The sequence below is a fragment of the Neofelis nebulosa genome, chromosome 16, assembly GCF_028018385.1.
Source record: "Neofelis nebulosa isolate mNeoNeb1 chromosome 16, mNeoNeb1.pri, whole genome shotgun sequence".
NCBI lineage: Eukaryota > Metazoa > Chordata > Mammalia > Carnivora > Felidae > Neofelis > Neofelis nebulosa.
In genome coordinates, this window is record NC_080797.1 from 37,619,601 (window position 1) to 37,643,942 (window position 24,342).

Below are 24,342 nucleotides of genomic sequence, written 5' to 3' on the forward strand. Positions count from 1 at the left end.
CCCTGCGGCCAGAAGCCCGGTGCGGCCTGCGGTAGAGCCGGGAGGAGAGTCGTGGCGCGCTGCCATGGCAACAGGACCGCGGGGCGCAGCCCGCGGCCGACTGGTAACTGGACCGAGCGGCGGCGTTTCAACACAGCTCTCGCGAAACCGGGTGAGGTGCCAACCAAGACGCCCAAAACGCGACCGCAGGCGCCGCCAATCTGGGCGTCACTGGCCGTGACGCTCGCGCTGCTGCGCGTCAGAGTGCGCAACGTCATCATCCCGCGACGCCGACGCTGTAATAGGACGCCCTCCCGGAAGTGGGCTCTAGATTTGGCAGTCGAAGTGGCAGCCGGTGGCCTCCGAGACCAGATCCGGGGAGGTCGCAGCTGAACTGTTTGTCTGCGTTTCCTCCGGATCCCTCCTGAATCCTCCAGGTCCGCGCAGAGAGGAAACTTCTCCGTCGTCATGGGGGGCGGAGATCTGGTAAGTGGGGGAAGCCTGGGCGGGAGAGGACTGAGCGGGAGACCGACCGGGTCTGGGGACGGAAATTGGAGGGTGTGGGAGTGGGTGACCATGGCTACACAGCCGTGCTTCCGCGAGAAGGGAGCCGTAGCCTTGGAGAGGGGACCGATCTCTGGGGCCACGGAGGGACAGGGCGTAGACTTGGAAAGGTGTGCGAAGCGTGTCGCCAACGGTGGCGGCAGGTGTTTGTGTTGTTTGTTGGCGGGGACTCTCCCGACTGGAAATTCTGGGAGGGGGTGGTGGTGGTGGTGGTGGTGGTGGTGGTGGTGGTGGAACCATGCTTACGAAAGGAGGCAGATATCGAGTCACGCAAGCTTTACTTTGTATGTCTTGCCTTGGGACACTTCTCTCTTCCTCAGCTGGGAGTTCAGTCATATTTTGGACTATAGTAGGAGTGGTTTGTGCCCCATTCTCTTTGCCCTTGAGCCGTATCCAGGGGTCTGTTTTAAACCTGAAGAGATCTTCTTCATATCCACCTTTCTGACTTCCACTCCTCGTCAGTGCTTCATTCTGATCTGTAGTGACAGAGCTTTCTTCTGGATTTATGGCACTTAAATATAAGTGATGTGGCAATTTCTCTTGAACTGCATAGTTCATTTGTAGGGTGCTGAAGCCCCCGACGGGGCAAAAGACCCACAACGGCATGGTGCAAGGTCAGAAAGATGGTAATGTCTTTAAAGTGTAGGTGATTGAATCAGCAAATAGATCAATTCTACCTATCCAGTATCTGCATTAGAGTTTGTTAGGTGTCACTGATTAGAATGACACCTAATTCTAACGCTGAGTGTGGCTCGATCCCATGACCCTGGGATCATGACCTGAGCTGAAATCAAGAGTCATATGCTCAACTGACTGAGCCACCCAGGCACCACTTTTTGTTTTGCTTGTGTGTGTGTGTGTGTCGGGGGGGGGGGGGGGGATGATGGCCCTATGCATTGTAGGATGTTTAGCAGCATTCTTGGTCCCTAGCCACTGGATACCAGTAGCACTCTTCTCTGGATGGGATGACCAAAAATGTGTCTGGACGTTGCCAAATGTGAAGTGCATGGGGGCGCAAGATCACCCATGTTAAAGGAGAGAGAGGAAGACCAGTAGGATAAGGCCAGGGATGGGGTGGGGACAGGGGATTGAGTGACCTGATGAAGGGAATGGAAGGACAAGGAGGAAGAGAGAAAAGAAAGAAAAGAGAGCCCTCATTGACTGAATACCTTCTCCATGCCAGATACCTTGTGTTGGTTTTCTCATTTAGGCCTCTTAACTGGTCTCCTGGTCTCCAGTCTCTGCCCTCTCCAATCCATTCTTCACATGATAGCTAGTCATGCCTGCACTGTTTAGTGTTTCCTACTGTCCAGAGGATAAAGCCCACTCCATTAACATGGTTTATAAGGCCCTTATTCTATTGCTTTCTTAGTTGGTTTTGTTGATTTCATCTTGGACCCCCCCGCCCCTGCCCCCCGGCCCCGTCCCCCTTCATCAGCTTGCACGCCACCTTTAGCCACATGACATCATCTGTGCTGTGTTCTTTGTTGCCGCTGGGCCTGCGGTTGTGTGTGCTGTTCCCTCTGGAAATCTGCCCCCACTCTGCCCTGCTTCCTACATCACTGGGCTAAATTATAGTTGGCCTTAGATGATCACTGCTTCCAGGAAACCTTCCCTGGTTGGGAAGCTGAACCAAAGTAGTGGTTTATGGGGAAGTGGGAGAGGAGAAGCATTCTTGAAGTCCGTCAAGGTGTAGTGCGAAGGGGAGCTCCGAACCAAGGGGAGAGTCCCAGGAAGGAAGGGTGAAAGAGGTACTCGGTGGGGTTGTAAACCACGAAAGGTTGGCGTTGTAAACCAAGGTGAAGGCAGGTTAAGTGGACTCGAGAGAAGGAAGATTGTGTTCGTGAAAATGAAAGGTCCCCTGCCAAAGGCACTTGAGTTCTGTTGCCTTTTAGAGTTTACCTTCCCACCTCTCTGCCCATTCCTCCTTTACTGTCATCACTAACCCTTAGTTCAGGAATGGCCGGTGGAAGTCCGAGTCGTGTGCATTCCGAGTGAAAAGTGTTCAAAGGGAACCCGGACAAGGCCTGACGCCTTACATACTTGAACAGAACCCCTGGATGTGTGGGAGATTGGTGGGGGCCAACCTCGCCGTTGTGAATGATGCCTTGCCCCTAGATGTCTGCCCTGGCACGAACAGGGAGCAGAGGGGTCGGTGGTGGTGGGGCCCACGCACCCACCGGCTCCCCGCATCGTCTTCTCCCTCCTTTCGCCACCACAGAATCTGAAGAAGAGCTGGCACCCCCAGACCCTCCGCAATGTGGAGAAGGTGTGGAAGGCCGAGCAGAAGCATGAGGCTGAGCGGAAGAAGATCGAAGAGCTGCAGCGGGAACTGCGGGAGGAGCGGGCCCGGGAAGAGATGCAGCGCTATGCCGAGGACGTCGGGGCCGTCAAGTGAGGGGGCAGCCGGGGCTGCGGGGAGGCGGCGGGGCTGTGGGTGTCCCAGGGTGCAGGACCGGCCCCCAGCGGCATCATCCTTTGGCTGCAGACCTGCTGGTTAAGAGCATGGGTTTGGGAGTCGGCTCGGCCTGAGCGCTGAGGCTGGCTTGGGGTGTCCTGGCCTCACTGTGGCACCGAGAGCAAGTTTGGGGCCTCGGTGACCTCGGTAGGACCAAGGAAGGGAGAGTGTCCAGTTCCCAAGGTTTGTGGGGGATCAAATGAGATGACACCCAAAGGGCCTAGCGCAGGCCTGGCTTGTGGCAGGCGATCGACCAATAACCAGGCCTGAGGATGATTGCCCCCCACCCCGCCCCTCGGGACGTGTCCAGGTCTCAGACCTGCTTTTGTTTGTTTATGTACCGCAGACTCATTTCAGGGGCGCAGTGAGGCCTCGTGGAGGGAGGCAGATGGTGCGTCTGTCAGTAAAAGCTACGTGAGCATGGACAGTCCCACCGCTCGGTTTTACCTTATTTCAGTTTCCTCTTGTATAATATGGGATAGGAATAGCAGATAATTATCAGGCTGCCCGTCTCATAAACTGAGGTGGGAGGACATGTGTTCTGAGAAAAATGCAAAGCATAAAGCGTACAGCGCATTCTTGAGTTTTGCGAGAACAACACAGAGCCAGAAATGGGGTAATCGGCCCCGTCTCCTTGTTCGTTCTCCTCGTACGTTTGCCCTGCTCGCGTCCTTGTGGGCAAGTCCCCGGGGTGCCCTGTGGCATACTCTCCCCACTGGGTATCTAGGGCTCTTCCTTAATACTTCATGACAGGGTCTGTGACATTCAGGGTTGTGTGTGTACGTGAAACTTAGTTTCACTTCATGGAAATGGCATTAGGGACATGGTGCCCTGGGGACGTTCAGGATAATGGATTGGGGAGAAGGCCCTTCTGACTCAAGTATGAAACTTGGAATGTTTTAAAATAAGTAAGAGTTTTTAGGGGCACCTGCGTGGCTCAGTCCCTCGAGCACCCAACTCTTGGTATCGGCTCAGGTCATGATCTCACGGCTTTGTGGGTTCGAGCCCTGCCTTGGGCCCTGCACTGACAGTGCGGAGCCTGCTTGAGATTCTCTCTCTCCGTCTCTCTCTGCCCCTCCCCCACTTGCGCTGTCTCTGTCTCTTTCAAAATAGATTTTTTAAAATTTGGAAAAAAAAAAAAAAGAATTTTAGAATTTTTAAATACAACAAAATATGACATTAATATATCCAGTGAGATAAGGGAATGAAGTTTTATGGTTTTTGGTACTGTAGACACGCCTTAAATTATTTTACTTTATATGCTTTATGTAAATTAAAGCCTATAAAGCAAAAAAAAAAAATTTACTTTTTTTTTTTTTTTAATAGAGTGAGCGAGAGTGTGTGGGGGAGGGAGCCGAGGGAGGGAGAGAGCGAGAATCTTAAGCAGGCTCCACCCTCCGCACGGAGCCTGAAGTGGAGCTAGATCCCACAACCCCGGGATCATGACACTGAACTGACTAAGCCACCCAGGTGCCCCTAAATTTTTTTTTTTTTTTTTTAGGTAAATTCTGCCCCCCGTGTGGGGGCTCAGACTCACAGCTCTGAGATCAAGAGTTGCATGCTCTACTGACTGAGCCAACCAGACACCTACGTTATAATTTAATGCAAATAGGGGCACCTGGATGGCTCAGTTGGTTAAGCAGCCAACTCAGCTCAGGTCATGATCTCGTGGTTCATGAGTTCAAACCTCGCGTTGGGCTCGTTGCTGTCAGCGCAGAGCCTGTTTTGGACTCTCTGTCCCCCCCTCTCTTTTAAAGTAATCTCTACACCCAGCATGGGGCTCAAACTCACAATCCCAAGATCAAGCATTGCATGCTCTTATGACAGAGCCAGCCAGGTGCCTCTTGAAATTTTTATTCAGCAAAGCATTACACATCATATGCCTGATGTGTCTTATTTAATGTTATACGGCCTTTCAGGAAAGTGAGCTTCCTAGAATGTTCTAGGCAACACTGATCTTCCTACTCAGACTTCCTTAAGATCTGAAGTGGTCTGCCTTTCACAATCAATTCTTTTTTTTTTTTCGCCCTAGGCACAGAAGTCCCAAAGGAAATGGTGGCCATGTTTCACGGTTATTTGCCCTTTGTCCTTGACCTTCTAAGCACTTATTATATATTTTATTTTAATGCTATTGGACATTTACTTTAGTCACAAATACAGTCCAAGGGTGGATAAAGAAATGTATTCTCTTTTTACACCTCATCCCCTCCCCCCCCCCCCCCACCGTGTGCTAAATGTCTCTTCATAGCCTGTTTGGCCATAGTTATCCTATGGTTTAAAAACAGACTGTACCTTGGTCTTCCCAAATCCTTCTTGAACTGCAACTTATTCTGTTAAAGAAGTCCTGGGAGGGGCGCCTGGGTGGCGCAGTCGGTTAAGCGTCCGACTTCAGCCAGGTCACGATCTCACGGTCCGTGAGTTCGAGCCCTGCATCAGGCTCTGGGCTGATGGCTCAGAGCCTGGAGCCTGTTTCCGATTCTGTGTCTCCCTCTCTCTCTGCCCCTCCCCGTTCATGCTCTGTCTCTCTCTGTCCCAAAAAAAAAAAATAAATAAACAAAAAAAAAAGAAAAAAAGAAAAAGAAAAAAAAAAAAAAAAAGAAGTCCTGGGAAAAAAGTCCTATTGGCATTGTCCATATAGTCTCCAATGGGGAGAGTGGTCACTGGGTTGAAGGCAACTGGGAGGAGTCTTCAACAAACTAAGGACCATTGAGAAACCACACAAAAGCGAAATAAGTCAGTCAGAGAAAGATATATCCTATGTTTTCACTCATATGTGGATCTTGAGAAACTTAACAGAAGACCATGGGGGAAGGGAAAAGGGGGAAAAGTTACAAACAGAGAGGGAGGGAGGCAAACCATAAGAAACTCTTAAATACAGAGAACAAACTGAGGGCTGATGGGGGATGGGGGAGAGGGGAACGTGGGTGATGGGCATTGAGGAGGGCACTTGTTGGGATGAGCACTGGGTGTTGTATGGAAGCCAATTTGACAATAAATCATATTAAAAAGAAAAGAAACTGCACAAAAGCAAATCTTGTCAACCAGATGCCAGCTCGTCCAGTTAATCCTTGGATCACCCATCACAGCTGACCCAACAACCATGGCCACTGGTCCATTTCTTGCTGCCAGTGTGGCTCCTATCAAGGCAGCACACGTGATGGAGTTTCAGAGGCCTTCGTTCCCTCTATCTTGAACCACACAACAATCGATTGTGGAAAACAGACCTCTCCAAACTACAAAGCTACCTCCCAACTGCGGAGGCCTGATTTTAATAGCTGTCAAAGTCTCCTGTAGTCACTGGTTTATTCCAGCTGGAGAATGGCAAGAACCTTTAATTGCTTGAAAGACTCCACTACCTGCGGTACTCATTGTAAAGGCCCCACCACAGTCTCCCACAGTTCGCCAGGGCGCGGCCCTGTCTATACTCCTCCATCTTGACTCCAGTGGGGTGAGTAAGGCTGGGCAAGCTGGGTGGAGCCCGACCCCAGTGGCCCACAATCAGTTTTTAATTATAGACTAGAGGGTTTCTCAAACCGCTCCTTTTAATGGGGAAAAAAAACAAAAACAAATCTAAAACGAAAGCATTATGACCCCTCCATTATTGGGTTAAAATATTCTTTTTTTAATTTTTTTTTTTTTAACGTTTATTTATTTTTGAGCCAGAGAGAGACACAGCATGAACGGGGAGGGGCAGAGAGAGAGGGAGACACAGAATCGGAAGCAGGCTCCAGGCTCTGAGCCGTCAGCCCAGAGCCCGACGTGGGGCTCGAACCCATGGACCGCGAGATCGTGACCTGAGCTGAAGTCGGACGCTCAACCGACTGAGCCACCCAGGCGCCCCTAAAATATTCTTATTAAAAATGTCCAGGGGCGCCTGGGTGGCTCAGTCGGTTAAGCGGCCGACTTCGGCTCAGGTCACGATCTCGCGGTCCGTGAGTTCAAGCCCCGCGTCGGGCTCTGTGCTGACAGCTCAGAGCCTGGAGCCTGTTTCGGATTCTGTGTCTCCCTCTCTCTGACCCTCCCCCGTTCATGCTTTGTCTCTCTCTGTCTCAAAAATAAAAAAACGTTAAAAAAAAAAATTAAAATGTCCAAAGACCTAACTAGGAAGACTTTCCTTATGCTCATAGTTGTTACGTAATCGTAAACAAAAATAGATACGCCAGTTTTGAAAAGCCATATTCAAAAAACATTGAATTTAATGTTACAGATAATACTGCTCTTGATGAAGCTACTTAGCCGCTCGCAGTGTAAACGTGTTATCGGCTGCTGCGGCGCATGCACTTAATTTGGCGTGCCTTTGCCGTCTGTTGTGGGAAGGTTCGGTTTTCCCACCATTTTTTCCCCCTCAGAAGCACAGGGCAATGTTTGTTTGACAAATATCAGACATGACTGACATTACTGATATTGATAACTCTCTTTTGGCTTGAAAGCATAATTTCCTTCTTCACTTATCTCTGGTCTTTTCTCATCATCTTGAGTTATCTCACATGTGGAATTCCTGCTTGTGCCCATGCTCCAAAAGACACCTCGAACAACCGCACACGTGCTCCCTGAAACTGTTCTCGGTCATGAGGTGATGCAGAATCTCTTTATTGTTTCAGATTATCCTCAAAATGAAAGCGTAACATAAGGACTTTGTAAAGGAGGCTTGAGAAGCCCTGAACAAACGTCCATGTCTGGGAGGATACTTTCTTCACAGAAATTGCTTTAAGTGTGAAGGAACGATCTCTCCACGGAATGGCGAGCTCCATGCCGGCAAGCACCATTTCTTCTCATGTGCCACGAGGAGCACAGCGTTTAGTCCCTACTAGGTGCTTGGAGAATGAGTCGTGCTCTTGCCAGCTGCCATCTCTCCCTCGTGTTGGGGTTGTGTGTGTAGGTCTGCAAGAGCCCTACACTTCCTTTGATTGTATTTTTTTTTTTGTCTTGACCTAGGAAAAAAGAAGAAAAATTGGACTGGATGTATCAGGGTCCTGGTGGGATGGTGAACCGTGATGAGTACTTGCTGGGGCGCCCCATTGATAAGTACGTTTTTGAGAAGATGGAGGAGAAGGAGGCAGGCTGTTCTTCGGAGACAGGACTGCTCCCAGGTTCCATTTTTGCCCCATCCGGTGCCAATTCCCTCCTTGACATGGCCAGCAAAATCCGGGAGGACCCGCTCTTCATCATCAGGTACTGGCGACGGGCCGGGGAGGGTTTTTTCATAGCTGCTCAGCTTTCCAGTCGGTTTCCTCTTGACTTTGGTCTGCTCTGTAAAAGGATTTGTCTCCATTTGGGCTCTCTGATGTTGGGAAGGAGGCTCCATCAAGTGTGTCTTATCTAGGCCACGTGATAAGAGATGGCAAGTAGACCAGGGCAGACCAGATTTATTCATTTACCTTTGGCCCTTGAACAAAAAATGGGATAGAAGCAAGGTAAGGGGTACATGGGTAGCTCAGTTGGTTAGGGGTGGTTTCGGCTCAAGTCATGATCTCGTGGTTCGTGAGATTGAGCCCCACACCAGGCTCTGTGCCGATAGTGCGGAGCTTGCTTGGGATTCGCGCTCTCTCTCTCTCTCTCTGTCTCTCAAAAAATTTAAAAAAAAAAAAAAAAAAAAAAGATGAGAAAGCCTGGCAGCTTCTTGGAAATTTGGGGATATGTATATCGTGGGATAGGTGGGTGAACAGGCCTTCTACCTACCCCCCGGCCCTCCTTTTTTGTGCAGCCAAACCCTTTAAAAAGAATCTGCCTCGAAACCCTAATGTGTAATGTATCAAAGTGGAGTTGCATTTTGCCATATGTATAAATTTGTTTGGTTTAATTTGCAGGATTTTATTTCAAGTGGATAGGTTGAACATTGAAAAACCTTTGTCATTTATATTTCTTCTTTTGAAAACATTTTAAAGTTATTTACATATTGGGGCACCTGGATGGCACAGTCGGTTGAGTGTCCAACTTCAGCTCAGGTCATGATCTCGCGGTTCGTGGGTTCGAGCCCCACGTCAGGCTCTTGCTGACAGCTCGGAGCCTGGAACCTGCTTCAGATTCTGTGCCTGTCTCTCTCTCTGCCCCTCCCCAACTCACACTCTGTCTCTCTCTCTCAAAAATAAATAAACATTAAAAAAATTTTTTTAATAAAAAAATAAAGTTATTTACATGTTAAAGCTATTGCATAGATATATATATAAAGGTATTGTATAAAAATTTATTTATTTTGAGAGAGAGAGAGTGTGAGCAGGAGAGGTGCAGAGAGAGAGAGAGAGAGAGAGAGAGAGAGAGAGAGAATCCCAAGCAGGTTCCGTGCTAACAGCTCAGAGCCCGACTTGGGGGCTTGCACTCAAGAACTGCGAGATCACGACCTGAGCTGAAATCAAGAGTCAGACGCTTAACTGACTGAGCCACCCAGGCGCCCCACCATTTTGTTAGCCTCATAATTAATTAAATTGTGGTAATTGTGTTAGCTGTGCTGACAGGTTCAGAGCCTGGATCCTGCTTCTGATTCTGTGTGTCCCTCTCTCTCCGCTGCTTCTCCACTCACACTCTCTCTCTCCCAAAATAAATATGTTGAAAAAAAAAAAAAAAAGGTTTTCACCTTACAAAGCTGAAACTCTTTACTCATGAAACAAGAACTCCACATTTCCCCTTGCCCCAGCCCCTGCAAACCACCATTCTCTTTTCTTTGAGTTCTACTATAAACATATAGGTGAAATCATACAGTAGTTATCTTTTTGTGGGATTGGGTTATTTCGCTCAGTATAATGTCTTCCAGGTTCGTCCATGTTATACCATGTATAACATGTCCTTCCTTTTTAAGGCCGAATAATATTCCGTTGTATACATTTTGTTTGTCTCTTCATCTGTCGATGGACATTTGGGTTATTTCCACTTTTTGGCTATTGTGAATAATGCTACTGTGAACAGTTGATGTACAGATATTGTGCACATTATTTTATAAGCTTTTTTTTCACCTAATTATATATAGCAAGCATCTTTCTACGTCCCTATGTTTCTATAATACCATTTTTTATGTCGATATTGTGTGGTATACCATAATTTTTTAATACTCTCTTATTAGGTCCGTAACCTGTTTCTGAATTTTCATTGTTATAATATGGACGACTCTGTAGGGACCTCTTGATTATATCCATACAGTAACAAATTCTTGGGAAAGAATTGGTTAAAGAGTGTGCAGGCAGTGATAAGTATTGCCAAATTGTCTTCCATGAAGGCTGACCAGTTTACCCTCATGAATAATGAGAGTAAGACTCCTTTTTGTTTTTTTAATTTTTTTTTAATGTTTATTTATTTTTGAGAGAGAGAGAGCAAGTGGGGGAGGAGCAGAGAGAGAGGGAGACACGGAATCCGAAGCAGGCTCCAGGCTCTGAGTTGTCAGCACAGAGCCTGATGCTGGCTTGAACTCACAAGCTATGAAATCATGACTTGAGCTCAAGTCAGATACTCAACTGACTGAGCCACTCAGGCATTCCCCATACTCATTCTTGTACAACAGGGAGCCAGTGTGGACTTGCCCCACACCATTCAGTCCCTTCTGCAGATTTGAGGAAGAGTCCTGACTTCCACACCATCATGTAGCTTTTAACACAGGGCCTGTCTGCGTGTATTTGGAAAAACGATTGCTGTATAGATGGTCTTATGGAGAGTACAATGAATGACTTAATCCCCTTCCCCAAAGAGATAGTCATGATTTTTATAATGTTCTCTTTCTCTTTAGGAAGAAGGAGGAAGAGAAAAAAAGAGAGGTGTTGAATAATCCCGTGAAAATGAAGAAAATCAAAGAATTGGTAAGCAGTGCATCAAATTAGGCACCAAGAGTGCCTTTTAGCTACTTTTCGTGAGAACTACTCACCATTCACTCTTACCTTGTGAGAGGGCAGACAGAATGGCTTTTACATTCTCGCTTTTAGAGACCTTCCCTTGGTGATTTTATGCAGTCTTCATTATCAAGCTCAATTAAGCTTATCTTCTCTTTTATTTTTTTGATTGGAAGAGCACCATGTGATGTCTTTTTTTTTTTTTTTTTTTTGTTTGTTTGTTTAGAAAAAGGGGAGTATGGGATAGGCCTGTGCAAGTCCTAATCACACAGTGTGTTCAGGGGATCAGGTGATATCAAGCCTCGAGGGCCCATTTGTCATTCACGTGACATATTCCGCGATTGTGTTTTGGATTAGTTGGCAAGGAGAATGGAAAGCTGGATCCTGCGGTCCCCGATTGCTTTCGGTGTTGCTGGGAGTTCCTCTGACAGATTGGAAGTTCCCAGGCACCGGTTCTGGGGATGGTTTAAAAGATTCCTAGCCCCACTCGCCCGAGATTCTGTTCAGTAGTCTAGGGGCTGTTTATGCACCCCCCAAGGTAAGACTCGCCCCCTCTTGTTGATGGGGAAACTCCGCTGGTGTCTTGGGCCTCTGTAGTCCCAGAGGACGAAGTCAGGTAGTTTTCGGGCGTGAACCAGGCCCCTCGGAGGGACCGACAGGGGCCTTCGTGATCTTGCATGGTTATGTTCTGGGTGTTTTGTAGTTGCAAATGAGTCTGGAAAAAAAGGAGAAGAAGAAAAAGAAGGAGAAGAAAAAGAAGCACAAGAAACATAAGCACAGAAGCTCAAGTAGCGATGGCGGCAGCAGCCAGGATGAGCGCAGCCGGGGGAGGTGAGCACGTGGGGGCGGGCCTCCCTCATTGACTCATTCACTCATTCATTCCCCACGTAGTCACGGCTGCTCTAGGCTGGGAACTGCCAGGCACTGGGGTTTCAGTGGTGAATGCTCGTACGTGGGCCCCGTGCCCACAGAACTTTGCCATCTAGCACCAGAGTTCCTTGGAGGTCTTGGCATGGCCCCTAAAGGGCTGCCCGTAGCCTTGTAGGTCTTAGCTCAGACATCCTGGCTGTGACTTTCGTCTCAGCTTATGACTCCTCCAAGACCGAAGTGGGTTTTATGTAGGCCTTTTTTTTTTTTTTTTTTTTAATGCATTAATGGGCCCATCTGGGCGCATTCTGTGTGCCTTCTCTGTGGGAACAGTGAGCACTGTCACCGCTGACTCACTCTTAGTTGCTGGAATAGCAAGCAGCACGAGGTGAGAGGAGAATGTGTTCAGGCGGTGGGGCTGAAGAGCCAGGCCCACGTGTTTTCACAGGAAAAACATGACTGTGTTGATGCATCTTCCAAAGACAGTCCAAAGCGAGAGCCACGCTCCCAAGTAATAGAAGTGGGGAAGGTCACGTTTGAAGCAGGAGGAGGCATGTTTTAGCACGAGACATTTAAACTGGACCTTCATACGTTTTCTTTTTCAATGAATGTGTGTTTTAATCTCTTAGAGCTCAAAAGAAGACGGCAGATTCTTCCCCTGTTTTGTCCAAAGCCCCTGGATACGGCTTACAGGTAAGGGTGTGGGCGTCTCAGAGGGAGTGACCGTGGACCAGGGAATGTGTTAACTTGAGAGCCTTTTTGGACAGAGAGCATTTCGAGCAGCCAGTCAGACATCACATGGGAAAAAGGGAGTTTGGGCAGCCAAAGCAGGCACCGCTGGGGAACTGGCCCATTCCTTGTCCTTGAGCCTCCGACCGGGGCTGGGGGCCCTCTGAGTGGAGAGTCTAAACCACCAGTGGGGCCTGCAGGCGTTCTGCCCGTCTCTCTGCAGATAACTTACGTGAAATGCAGGCATTTTAAGCTTCAAGGTTGATGACTTTTGACAGATGGACATCCCTCTGGATCCCTTTTTCCCATAGTAGGTTTAACCTTAGGGCCTGTTCTCCATGCTCTGTCTCTTGCTCCTGCTCAGGCTTTGGTGAAGCGCCAAGCCAGTGGAGGTGACTGGGTGGGTACATTCTCTTAGGGGACTCTGCAGATAACTTTGCTAAGTTTGAGTGGTTCTCTGCGGTAAGTGTGCGATGGGATCGGTACGCCCCCTTAGCTTCGTACAGACCCTCGTTGCTCATTCATTTCCTTGTTTCACTGCATTTCCTCCTGAGCCGCACATTTTCCTCTGAATACCTTTTCTTCCTTTCCTTGGTGCTATACAGATCAGGGACTCCTACCACAGCCAGGGACTGCAGAGTCCTCTGACGGCCAAGCGAAAGGGAATGCACGGGTTGAAGAATTATTCCAGGTCCAGAAGCTCCTCCCACTCACCTCCCAGACATGCCAGCAAGAAGAGCACCAGAGAAGCAGGGTCCCGGGACAGGAGTTCTCGATCCCCAGGCAGAAGGTCACGGTCCCCAAGGCCAAGCAAACCGTGAGTGTAGGAATTCACTGGGAAATGGCCTGTAAGGGTGGGGGTTGCTCACCGCAGGTATTTCTGTTCATTCATTTTTCCAAACGCCTTTGCTTTATTTCCTTTACATCATTTTCCCCCACCGCTATGTAAAGCTCAGTCCCCTAGAACTACATATTTATATATGTAGGCTCTTTGGAGTGAGGTTAGTACCAAATCTTCTGTTTCTTTAGGTATTTGCTTTTCTTCCACCTCTGCCCTCTGTTCCCTTCAATTTGGATTGTAATTCTAAGACTGTTAGCTTTTCTCCCATCATTTGAGGGACACGATAAAAGCCCCTACCTTGAAAAGGCTTTTCTCCTTTCTGCCCTCTGTGTGTCTGTCCCAGGCACAACTCTAAGGTCAACAGGAGAGAGAGAGGCCGCACTAAGAGCCCATCGCCTAAAAAAGAGGTCTATCAAAGGCGCCACGCTCCTGGATACACCAGGTGAGTCAAGAGCCCCGTAGGTGAACTTCAGACTCTGCGGGCCTGAGTGTCAGAGTAGCTCAAACCGGGGCAGGTGGATAATCTAAATCACCTTTTCTCTTTCTTTTTTTAATTAAAAAAAATTTTTTTTTTAATTAAAAAAATTTTAACCCAAACCTCTCTCTTTGAGAGAGAACGAGACAGTGCGTGAGCAGAGGAGGGGCAGAGAGAGACGGAGACACAGAATCCAAAGCAGGCTCCAGGTTCCCAGGTGTCAGCATAGAGCCCGCCGCGGGGCTTGATCTCACAAGCCATCAGTCAGATCATGACCCGAGCCAAAGTTGGACGCTTAACCGACTAAGCCACCCAGGCACCCCTACATCACCTTTTTGCCAAACCTGCTTTTATTCTTCATGTCAGCTTTTTTTTTAAATATTTTATTTTTTTATTTTTGAGAGAGAGAGAGAGAGAGAGAGAGCGTGAGCAAGGGAGGGGCAGAGAGAGAGAGGAAGACACAGAACTTGAAGCAGGCTTCAGGCTCTGCACTGTCAGTACAGGGCCCAACGTGGGGCTTGAACTCACAAACTGTGAGATCCTGACCTCATGAGCTGAAGTCAGATGCCATCCAGGGGCCCCTCTTCCTGTCAGCTTTTAACAGTCTGTCCCGCCTCCCTACACTGCGCACACTGAAAGGACAAAGTAAGAGTTTTAACTTGATGAACAATCGATTAAGCGACTGTCTCTGGACATCTAAGCATGTTAATTCTCTCAAGAGATTTCCACCGAGAAGCTTTTCTTGAGAGAGTGCTCCTTTCTTGAGCCACCAGCTGAAGGAGAAGCAGGGTGCTCTCCTTGAGGGCCGACACCCTAAGATGGACTCTGTGTTCACGTTGGGTGTGTGGTGGGTCAGACAGAACAGGGACATAAAGCCCTGGGACCTGAGGGGAGTTGGTTGTGCCCATGAAAGGCTGTCCCTAGGGGTCCGTCTTGCTCTTAGAATTTAGAGGAGCCAGGCAACTCTTGTGAACTTCCTTTTACTGCCCAAATTGGCTGCACGTTCGAATCACCTGGGAAACATAAAAAAGAAAAAATCCCGTTACCCAGCTACACCCCAGTCCTACTACATCAAAACCTCTGGGGGTGGGCAGCCAACGTTGAGAACCGCCGAGAGTCTATACCCACCTCTTTTATTCACTGTGTTAAAACAGAGGCAGACCCTACATGTCCCTTGCAACTCTTAATTGCCCGACTCCCTGAGTCTCCAAGGAACAGAAACTTTTAAAAGGTTTAGTCTTGACTGACAACCTTTAAAAGTACGTTATATACTTCCCTGCCTTCCCAGACAGAGTATGTTACATAGAATTTGACCTATTATTAGTTGGCAGTTTTTCAGCTGTGCTGTAATTCATGCTGCTCTTAGGGTAGATACTCATGAGTGTAAGTATTTGTTTCTGTGTTTTAAGGCTTGTGGGCAGCAGGCTTTTTCAGATCCTGCTTTGTTTTTCTCTCTTTTGCCATCTACCATCACTTTAAGTTTATGTATTTATTTTGAGAGACAGCATGAGCAGGGGAGAGGTAGAGAGAGAGGGAGAGAGAGAATCCCAAGCAGGCTCCACACTGTCAGCACAGAGCCTGATGCGGGGCTTGAACTCAGGAACCGTGAGATCATGACCTGAGCCGAAACCAAGAGTTGGATACTTAACCGACTGAGCCACCCAGGTGCCCCTCACTTTAGTTTGTTTTATTTTATCAGCCTTCCTTACCTCCCTTTCAATTTGTGTTGAATTTTGTGACATAAATGGTTTAGAGCCCTCAAGACCTCTCTTCCCCAGGAGTAAAAGCACAGAAACTTTAACGCATAGACTTTATGATTTCATTGTCTGTTTTGGTTTGGTGTTCCAAGTGGTCAAGGTTGTTTTATTTTATGTACTTAAGATGATGCTGAATTAAGAAAAAGAAAAATTAGGGCCATAATTGAGAATTCTGTGAGAACTCTTTCTTTTGTGTATTTTAGCTGGTGATCTAAAATGACTTTCTTGGGGCGCCTGGGTGGCGCAGTCGGTTGGGCGTCCGACTTCAGCCAGGTCACGATTTCGCGGTCCGTGAGTTCGAGCCCCGCGTCAGGCTCTGGGCTGATGGCTCAGAGCCTGGAGCCTGTTTCCGATTCTGTGTCTCCCTCTCTCTCTGCCCCTCCCCCGTTCATGCTCTGTCTCTCTCTGTCCCAAAAATAAATAAACGTTGAAAAAAAAAAAATAAATAAAATAAAATGACTTTCTTAATGGCTGAAAAGATGAAGGTTCTCTTTTATAGTGAGATGCTCAATTTAAAGTGATTTTTAGGGGCGCCTGAGTGGCTCAGTCGGTTAAGCGTCCGACTTCAGCTCAGGTCACGATTTCGCGGTCCGTGAGTTCGAGCCCCGAGTCGGGCTCTGGGCTGACGGCTCGGAGCCTGGAGCCTGTTTCCGATTATGTGTCTCCCTCTCTCTCTGCCCCTCCCCCGTTCATGCTCTGTCTCTCTCTGTCTCAAAAATAAATAAACGTTAAAAAAATTAAAAAATAAAGTAATTTTTATGGGCCAAGACTGTATTTTTTCTTGTAAAAAATTTTTGGGGTCTTTTGGGATTCCCATTTAATTAATATTAGTTTTGATTGCTTTTGAAATTTCTTACAGGCAACACAGCCCTTTTATAAGTTAAAAATATATGTGCTCAAGACAGACCAAAAAACCACTACCGTGATGTCACACCCCAGAAATGCCTAAAATTCCTTCTATTGGGCTTATAAATTGCCCAGAGTAAAAGTGGCTGCAGGCAATAAAAAATAAAGCTATTACTCTTATATCAATTACTATTATTTTAGAGGCACAATTACTGTTATTATCGAGGCTTAAATTATTTTGATCAGATAATACCCCTTAGAGATACATTTTATTTATTTATTTATTTATTAACATTTTATTTATTTTTAAAGAGAGAGTGAGCACAACCGGGAAAGGGGCAGAGAGAGACGGGGACACAGGATCCGAAGCGGGTTCTGCGCTCTCAGCACAAGCCTGAGGTGGGGCTCAAACTCACATACCGTGAGATCATGACCTGAGCTGAGGTTGGACACTCAACTGACTGTGTCACCCAGGCTCCTAATTGTTATTATTTTTTTTTTTATTTTCGAGAGAGAGACTGCGAGTGGGGGAGAGGGGCAGAGGGAGAGGGAGATCGAGAGAGAATCCCAAGCAGGGGTTTGAACTCACAAACTGTGAGATGATGACCTGGGCTAAAATGAGGAGTCAGAGGCTTAACCGACTGAGCCACCCAGACACCCCCAATAATACACATTTTTAAAAGTTAAAAACGATTAAAAATCTTCTCACAAGAGGTGCCTTGTGAGACCCAGAGCCTGCTTCAGATTGTGTCTCCCTTGCTCTCTCTGCCCCTCCCCCCTCACACTCTTTCTCTCAAAAATAAAATAAACATGAAAAAAAAAAAATCTCACAGAAACTACCAGTTCCTTGCTCTGCCTGACCTCACTTCCAGTCATGCTGCCTAGTGGCAAACACTTTCAGCTTTTTGAGTGGTTTCTTTTGGCAGCTACCTGTCTCTAAAAATATGCACATGTTGCTGTCTCTTAAGTCATCAATTTTATGTATGTATGTATGTATGTATGTATGTATTATTTATTTATTTTAAGATTTGATTTTTTAAAGTAATCTCTACCCCTAAGGTGGGGCTTGAACTCACAATCCCGAGATCAAGAGTCTCATGTTCTACCAACTGAGCCAGCCAGGCACCCCTTAAGTCATCATCATTTATTTATTTATTTATTCATTCATTCATTCATTCACTTATATTTACTTATTTATTTATTCCTATTTATCTATTTATTTTTAAGTTTACTTATTTTGAGAGAGAAAGAGCACAAGCAGGGGAGGGGAAGAAAGAAGGGGAGAGAGAGAGAGAGAGAGAGAGAAAGAAAGAGAAAGAAACCCAAGCAGGCTCTGCACTGTTAGCACAGTGCCCGACACAGGACTCGAACCCACAAACCGTGAGATCATGACCTGAGCCAGAGTCCAGAGCTGGGCGCTTAACCGATTGAGCCACCCAGCTGCCCCTTAAGTCATCAATTTTAGACATTAGGTATTTTCTTACTATTGGAATAAATGAGCTCATATACACTCCCAGTCCCATATTTCTTCTCCCTCCATTTATTCCATTAGGTAAATATCACAGTTTTTGGTTTTGTCAATAAGTGAATTCATGTTCTTCCATTATGTAAATATTGTTCATTGATACTTTTCATCGCCAAGAAGAATATTGAGGTTATATCTCTTGTATGAGTTTCATATTTTTTCTAGGGTCAATATTTGCCTCTTTCAGTTTTGACTTAACGGATTTTATTTCTGGGAAATGTTCTTGTATCATTTCTTTGATAACTTCTTTGTTCTCTCTGATTTTTCAGAGCTCTTGTATGTTCTGATTGTTCCTTCTTAAAAGCCTTTCTCGGGGTGCCTGGGTGGCTCAGTCTCTTGAGCATCCAACTCTTGGTTTCGACTTTGGTCATGATCCCAGGGTTGTGGGATTGAGCCCTGCGTTGGGCTCCGAGCTGAGCCCAGAGCCTGCTTAGGAGTCTCTCTCTCTCTCCGCTGCCCCTTTCCCCTGCTTGCAGTCTCTCTCTCAAATAAAAAATTAAAAGAAAGTAAAACAAAAGCCTTTCCCATTTCAATGATGTAATATCTTTTATTTATCATCTCTGAGTGAGATTTTTTTTTTATTTTTTTTTTTAACGTTTATTTATTTTTGAGACAGAGAGAGACAGAGCATGAACGGGGGAGGGTCAGAGAGAGGGAGACACAGAATCTGAAACAGGCTCCAGGCTCTGAGCTGTCAGCACAGAGCCCGACGCGGGGCTCGAACTCACAAACCGCAAGATCATGACCTGAGCCGAAGTCGGCCGCTTAACCAACTGAGCCACCCAGGCACCCCTCTGAGTGAGATTTTTAATTGTTCACTTTTTGTTGCCAATTTTAAATAGTTTTATTTAAGATGAATTGTACATTTTTTAAAAGTTTCGCGGTTTATCTTTGTTAAGTTCTCTTTTCCTTTTCCTTTGGTCGCTTTCATGTGAGAGGCTTTCCTGAAATGTTTGGTGATATTTCACTGTCTCTTCATAGGCATTAAAAAGCTGAGATCTGGGGCGCCTGGGTGGCTTAGTCGGTTGAGCGTCCGACTTTGGCTCAGGTCATGATCTCAAGGTCTGTGAGTTCGAGCCCCATGTCGGGCTCCGTGCTGACAGCTCAGAGCCTGGAGCCTGCTTCAGATTCGGTGTCTCTCTCTCTTTCACTGTCCCTCCCCCGCTCATTCTCTCTCCCTCTCTCTCTCTCTGTCAAAAATAAATAAACATTTAAAAAAAAAAAAAAGCTGAGATCACTGTATTGTGTATGGGCAGGGCTTGTCTACTGGTGGAGATTGGTTTTTTGTACTGGTTTTTAGCTGGGGACATTCTCATACCCTCTGGTTACCTTTGGTTCTCCTGTCAGGAACCATTAAATTTTTGTAGGAGAAAAAAAAAAAAAACCCTCTGGTTGCCTGACCAATGGCTCTAACTCTGACTGCTGGCATTTTGGGACGTTATTTCCACCCCGGTAGCCCTACCAGCTTCTTTGGCTGTGCCGGATACCTCTGCAACTTCCGATTTCCTATCTGGTTAATTCTTCAGACACTACAAGAAACGTCTCCCCTTTGGAGGGTCTCCTGTATTCGTTTGGGAGAAAAATCACTGGCCTCCCCCAAGTTAGGCATGAGGTCCCAGGGTGTCTTAATTGCTTCCCATACAGACTTTAAATCATTCCCTTTGTTTTCGGCCTTACTGCCATCCTTGAAAGTACTGGGTGCCTGCAGTCCCTGAGCCTTTCCTGGATTTTGCTTCTGATTAGTATTGGGTACTTTATTTAAAAAAAAAATTTTTTTTTTAAATGTTTATTTTTGAGAGAGAGGGAGACAGAGCACGAGCAGGGAAGGGACAGAGAGAGAGGGAGACACGGAATCCAAAGCAGGCTCCAGGCTCTGAGCTGTCAGCACAGAGCCTGATGCGGGGCTCGAACTCACCAGCCGTGAGATCATGACCCGAGCCGAAGTCAGACATTTAACCAACGGAGCCACCCAGGTGCCCCCTAGTATTGGGCACTTTAAAGGGATTCAGTTTTCTCTAACCTGTTAAAGTAGTTACCACTTCTTTATCCACTTCCATCTTCCAAAAATTTTTAGACATCTCTTATCCAGTGTCGTCTCCTCTCCCGTTCTCTTTGTGGTTTTTTGGAAAGGAAGCATTGCCATTTCACTGTAGACAACCGAATGTCAAGTTTTAGTGTCTTAAGTTTGTTTCTCAAAATTTGGCTCCATTTATGTATGTATGTATGTATTTGTTTTAAGGTTTTATTTATTTATTTTTAAGTAATCTTTATGCCCATTGTGGGGCTTGAACTCATGACCCTGAGATCAAGAGTCACATGCTCTTCCGACTATGCCAGCCAGGCACCCCTTATTTTTTCTTTTAAAGGGGGATCTTTCGGGGCGCCTGGGTGGCGCAGTCGGTTAAGCGTCCGACTTCAGCCAGGTCACGATCTCGCGGTCCGTGAGTTCGAGCCCCGCGTCAGACTCTGGGCTGATGGCTCAGAGCCTGGAGCCTGTTTCCGATTCTGTGTCTCCCTCTCTCTCTGCCCCTCCCCCGTTCATGCTCTGTCTCTCTCTGTCCCAAAAATAAATTAAAAACGTTGAAAAAAAAAATTAAAAAAAAAAAATAAAGGGGGATCTTTCATGGGGTACCTGGCTGGCTCAATCTGAAGAGCTGCAACTCATGATCTCAGGGTAAGTTTGAGCCCCACGTTGGGTGTAGAGATTACTACAAAAAAATAAACTTAGAGAGGGATCTTTTTTTTTTTTTCTCTGAAGACTTTATTTTTAAGTAATCTCTACACCCAACATGGGGCTTAAACTTACAACCCCAAGATCAAGAGTCGCATGCTCTACCAACTGAGTTAGCCAGGCACCTCTAAAGGGGAATCTTCCAAATGGGTACATCACACCCATTTGAGAAGCAATGGATTCGGATTTCTCATATTGTTAAATAGTGATTGAGCTCCTTCATCACCTCCATCACCTCCTCTTCTTGCTCTGACTTCATTTTCGATGAGTGCCAGGAAAGACTTACCCATTACTTTCTGAGGTTAAGTTGAATTGACTTGAATTCTTCAGGCATCTGGCTTCTGGCTTAGTCCTAAAGTGGTATACTCATGGGCTGCGTCCATGAATTTCTAAGCATTTCCAGTGGGTAAATGGTAGATGTGAACAGTCACATGGCTAACTTAGTCCCCCATACTTGAATAAGTTGTTGAGCAAACAGTGGAATATTTTGTTTTTTGGGGGGGAATATTTTGTTTTTAATGTTTCAGAATAATCACTCCAGGGATTATTGAGAGAGTGTGGAATCCTTCATTACAAGTCTTTGAAATTTGGATGAAACCACCTGACCCAAGATGTTAGGAAGGAAGGAAACTCATGCTGAGTTTGACCCTGGGTTGGGCATTTCCATGGAGAGAGCAGTGCGATGGAGAACCTGGGGTCCTACCTGGTATCTGTTCTCCCTGAAGTGTTTGGGTTTTTTTTTGCTGGGAGAGAAGTAGACCTGATGGTTTTTGTGTTCAACAGAAAGCTCTCATCAGAGGAACTAGAGCGAAAACGGCAAGAGATGATGGAAAATGCCAAGTGGCGGGAGGAAGAGAGGCTAAACATCCTCAAGAGGCACGCTAAGGATGACGAACGGGAGCAGAAGCTGGAGAAGCTGGGCTCCCGAGATGGAAGGTTTATCCAGTGAGTGCATCTTCCTGCTGCCTAAAGGCTTTCATGGCTATGGTTCCAAGGAGGCAGTTGGGCAGCTGAGTCACTCATCGTGTTCCTGGTGTTTCTGTGACTATGCAGAGAGAACGGGGAGGTCAGCCTCCAAGCCACCTTTGTTACTACTCCCAGCATCTAGTCAGACAGTGGGATGGTTTTGATTTGAGGAGAGGAGAAGTGAATTAGTATTTTCATTGAATCTCCTTGCCTTCCATTTAAGTAAGAGTTCATGGCTCAGGAGGCCTTTTTCCTTTTTTTTTTTTTTTTTTTCTTTTTTTGCATGAACAGGGGAAGGGCGGGGGGTGGGGGGGTGAGGAGAGAGAATCCCAAGCAGGCTCCATGCTGTCAGCACAGAGCCTGACGTGGGGCTTGATCTCACGAACTGTGAGATCATAACCTGAGCTGAAATCAAGAGTCGGATGCTTAACTGACTGAGCCACCCAGGCGCCTCTCAGGAGGCCTTTTTCCATTGAGGCTTTACTTACTTTCCAAAACAGATAAATTTGCCCTTAGGGATATTGGTTTAAAGAATGGAGTTCCAAATGGACTCGCTCCAAAGTTATCTACATGGGCTTTTAAAAGAGCTTGTATTTCTACATGGGCTATATGACTGGCAACCCGTTTCTTCTAATTCTGCCAGAGAGTTGACCAGCTGACAAATATTTGTAACTCACATTATTCTCCTCTCTTCTGTTCCTAGTCGCATGAAGCTGGAGAGTGCATCTACCTCCTCCCTGGAGGACCGGGTAAAACGGAATATCTACTCTCTGCAGAGAACCTCAATAGCTCTGGAGAAGAACTTTATGAAAAGATGAAAACCATCCCCTTTTTTGTTGGTTTTCCTGAATTTTCCAGGGAGGCTGCTGATCCCTTAAAAATTCTCTTTATAAGAGTTCAAGTGACTTCTTCCACAGTTGTCAAACCACCACTGTTCAAAGTGACTCTCCTCCAGCGATTCCCGAAACAGCTCACTTCCTTTAAGAACCAGTGTGACTCGCTTTATGGGACCCTCAGTAACTTTTGCTGGGTGCTGAGTGGGTTTTGACTGTGTTTTTAATGAGTGGGCACTGGACCATGTAGGTGTGAGCACTTGTCCTGCCGTGGAAGGGCTCCTCCCTGTGGTCGTGATACTGATTATGCCACTTCTTTCCCACCCGTGTAAACTGTGTGCCTCGGTATAGACTGGACCTTTCAGAAACCTCCCTCCAGAGTCACCCAGGTAGATGGCGCCTAGTGGGGTAAATGAACATTTACTGGGTTTAGTAGATAATGGGACAGAATGATGTGTGTTTAGGGCAGAGCAAAGGGGGTGACAAAGAATCTGGAAGGGAAAACAATACAAAAAAGCACTAAATGAGTTGTTGAACTATTTGGACTATCTTTTCAACTGTAAAAGTGTAGTGTGTATGTGTATAAATGTATAATTTTTACAAGCTTTTTAAAAAGTTAGCTTTGTGAGAATATCTTGTTCGGTAAGTGACTTTACTACGTCATGGAAATGTATCTTGTTACCGAGTAATACGGTAAGGCAGGTCAGCTTTTTTTTCCCTCTGAATCCAGCTAGTTTAGGAGAAGCCTGGGTTTGTAGATCGGATCTAGTGTATCTGTCCTTTTACACTGCTTATAGTCTCCCATGTGGGCAGTGCAGTGGTGAAGTCAAATGATTTTAGGAGTCAGGACCAAATTACCAGTGTGCTCCCACCCTGGCTCTTAAAAGAAAATAAAATGGAAGCTGTTCCTTTCATGGCTTCCTTTTTATCATGTAGTAATCTTATTACAATGCTAAAATTTCAGGAGGTGTTTGCTACTAATTTTTAGTCAGGTATTAAAAAAACCCCAAAACTCATGGGACCGGTCTCCTGTCTTTACTCCTTCCCCTTTTCTATTCTTTTACCAGAAGCCCTCATTTGACCCATGCAGTCCTAGGCCCTGTTGACCCACACATTAAGCTGGGCCAGTTCCTTGTTCTGCCAATCCCTAATTCTGCTTAAAACGACGTTGGATTTATATTTTTGAGCATTTACGATGCCAGGCACTGCGATACTTAAAACCCAGTCTTTCCCCAGAAAGAAAGTAACGTACACTTGTTATTCATTTAATCACCTCATCGTGCTTCTCAATGCTAGAGTTAATTATGTCTTTTATTTTATTACTTGGTAATAAAGGCTACATTTATTTTTTGTAACTGTTTAAAGAGCAACCACGCGCGGAATACCGAATTTACGAATTCCCCCACAGAACGATATTGACCTGTTAATTTGTGTCGAATGTATGGAGATCCTTCGTCCAAGAGGAATTATGTAACAAAGCGTGGGCAGTTTACCGAAAGATTTCATGAAGTGAGCCAGAGAATAAGACGATTATGTTTCTCGGCTGTAGGATAGAAGTCTTAAGGTGCCGCCGGTCTTTTAACTGGACCCTTTGGAGGGAGGAGGCCAAGCGGCAGGTGGGTGGACGCGCGACCCATTCATAAAACCCAGGGCTCTCGGCTTGCTTCTCTCATTGGCCCCGGGGGGAAGGGGCGTGACCCGCGGGTGGAGCGCGCTCCAGGCCCCAGGGAGTGGGAAGATCCACGCTTGGGTGGAGCGAGGGGGCGTTCCTTAGTTTTCCCGGCAGGACTGCCTTTTCCCCTCGCCGTGTTCCTCCTCTCTCCCCTGGGGTGGGATGGTACGTCCCACCCTCCTCGCATTCCCGGGCCCTCCTCCCCTCCGGAGCTGTGGCGCTGCCGCCATCTTGGCACGTCAGGTTGAGGGAAAGAGCCAAACCCTGGCTTCAGGGGGCCCGGACAGG

General features: G+C 46.6%; 1 protein-coding gene across 1 annotated transcript; it reads left to right on the forward strand.

Annotated features, from left to right (window-relative positions):
* Positions 1-278: 278 nt before the first annotated feature.
* CWC25 (CWC25 spliceosome associated protein homolog) lies at positions 279-23,398 on the forward strand. Its single transcript, XM_058704932.1, has 10 exons — positions 279-465; positions 2,765-2,937; positions 7,937-8,173; positions 10,713-10,782; positions 11,516-11,643; positions 12,309-12,372; positions 13,014-13,225; positions 13,593-13,691; positions 21,367-21,528; positions 22,253-23,398. The coding sequence occupies exons 1-10, from the start codon at positions 448-450 to the stop codon at positions 22,365-22,367; spliced, it is 1,278 nt and encodes a 425-aa protein (XP_058560915.1). The 5' UTR covers positions 279-447; the 3' UTR covers positions 22,368-23,398.
* Positions 23,399-24,342: the final 944 nt, after the last annotated feature.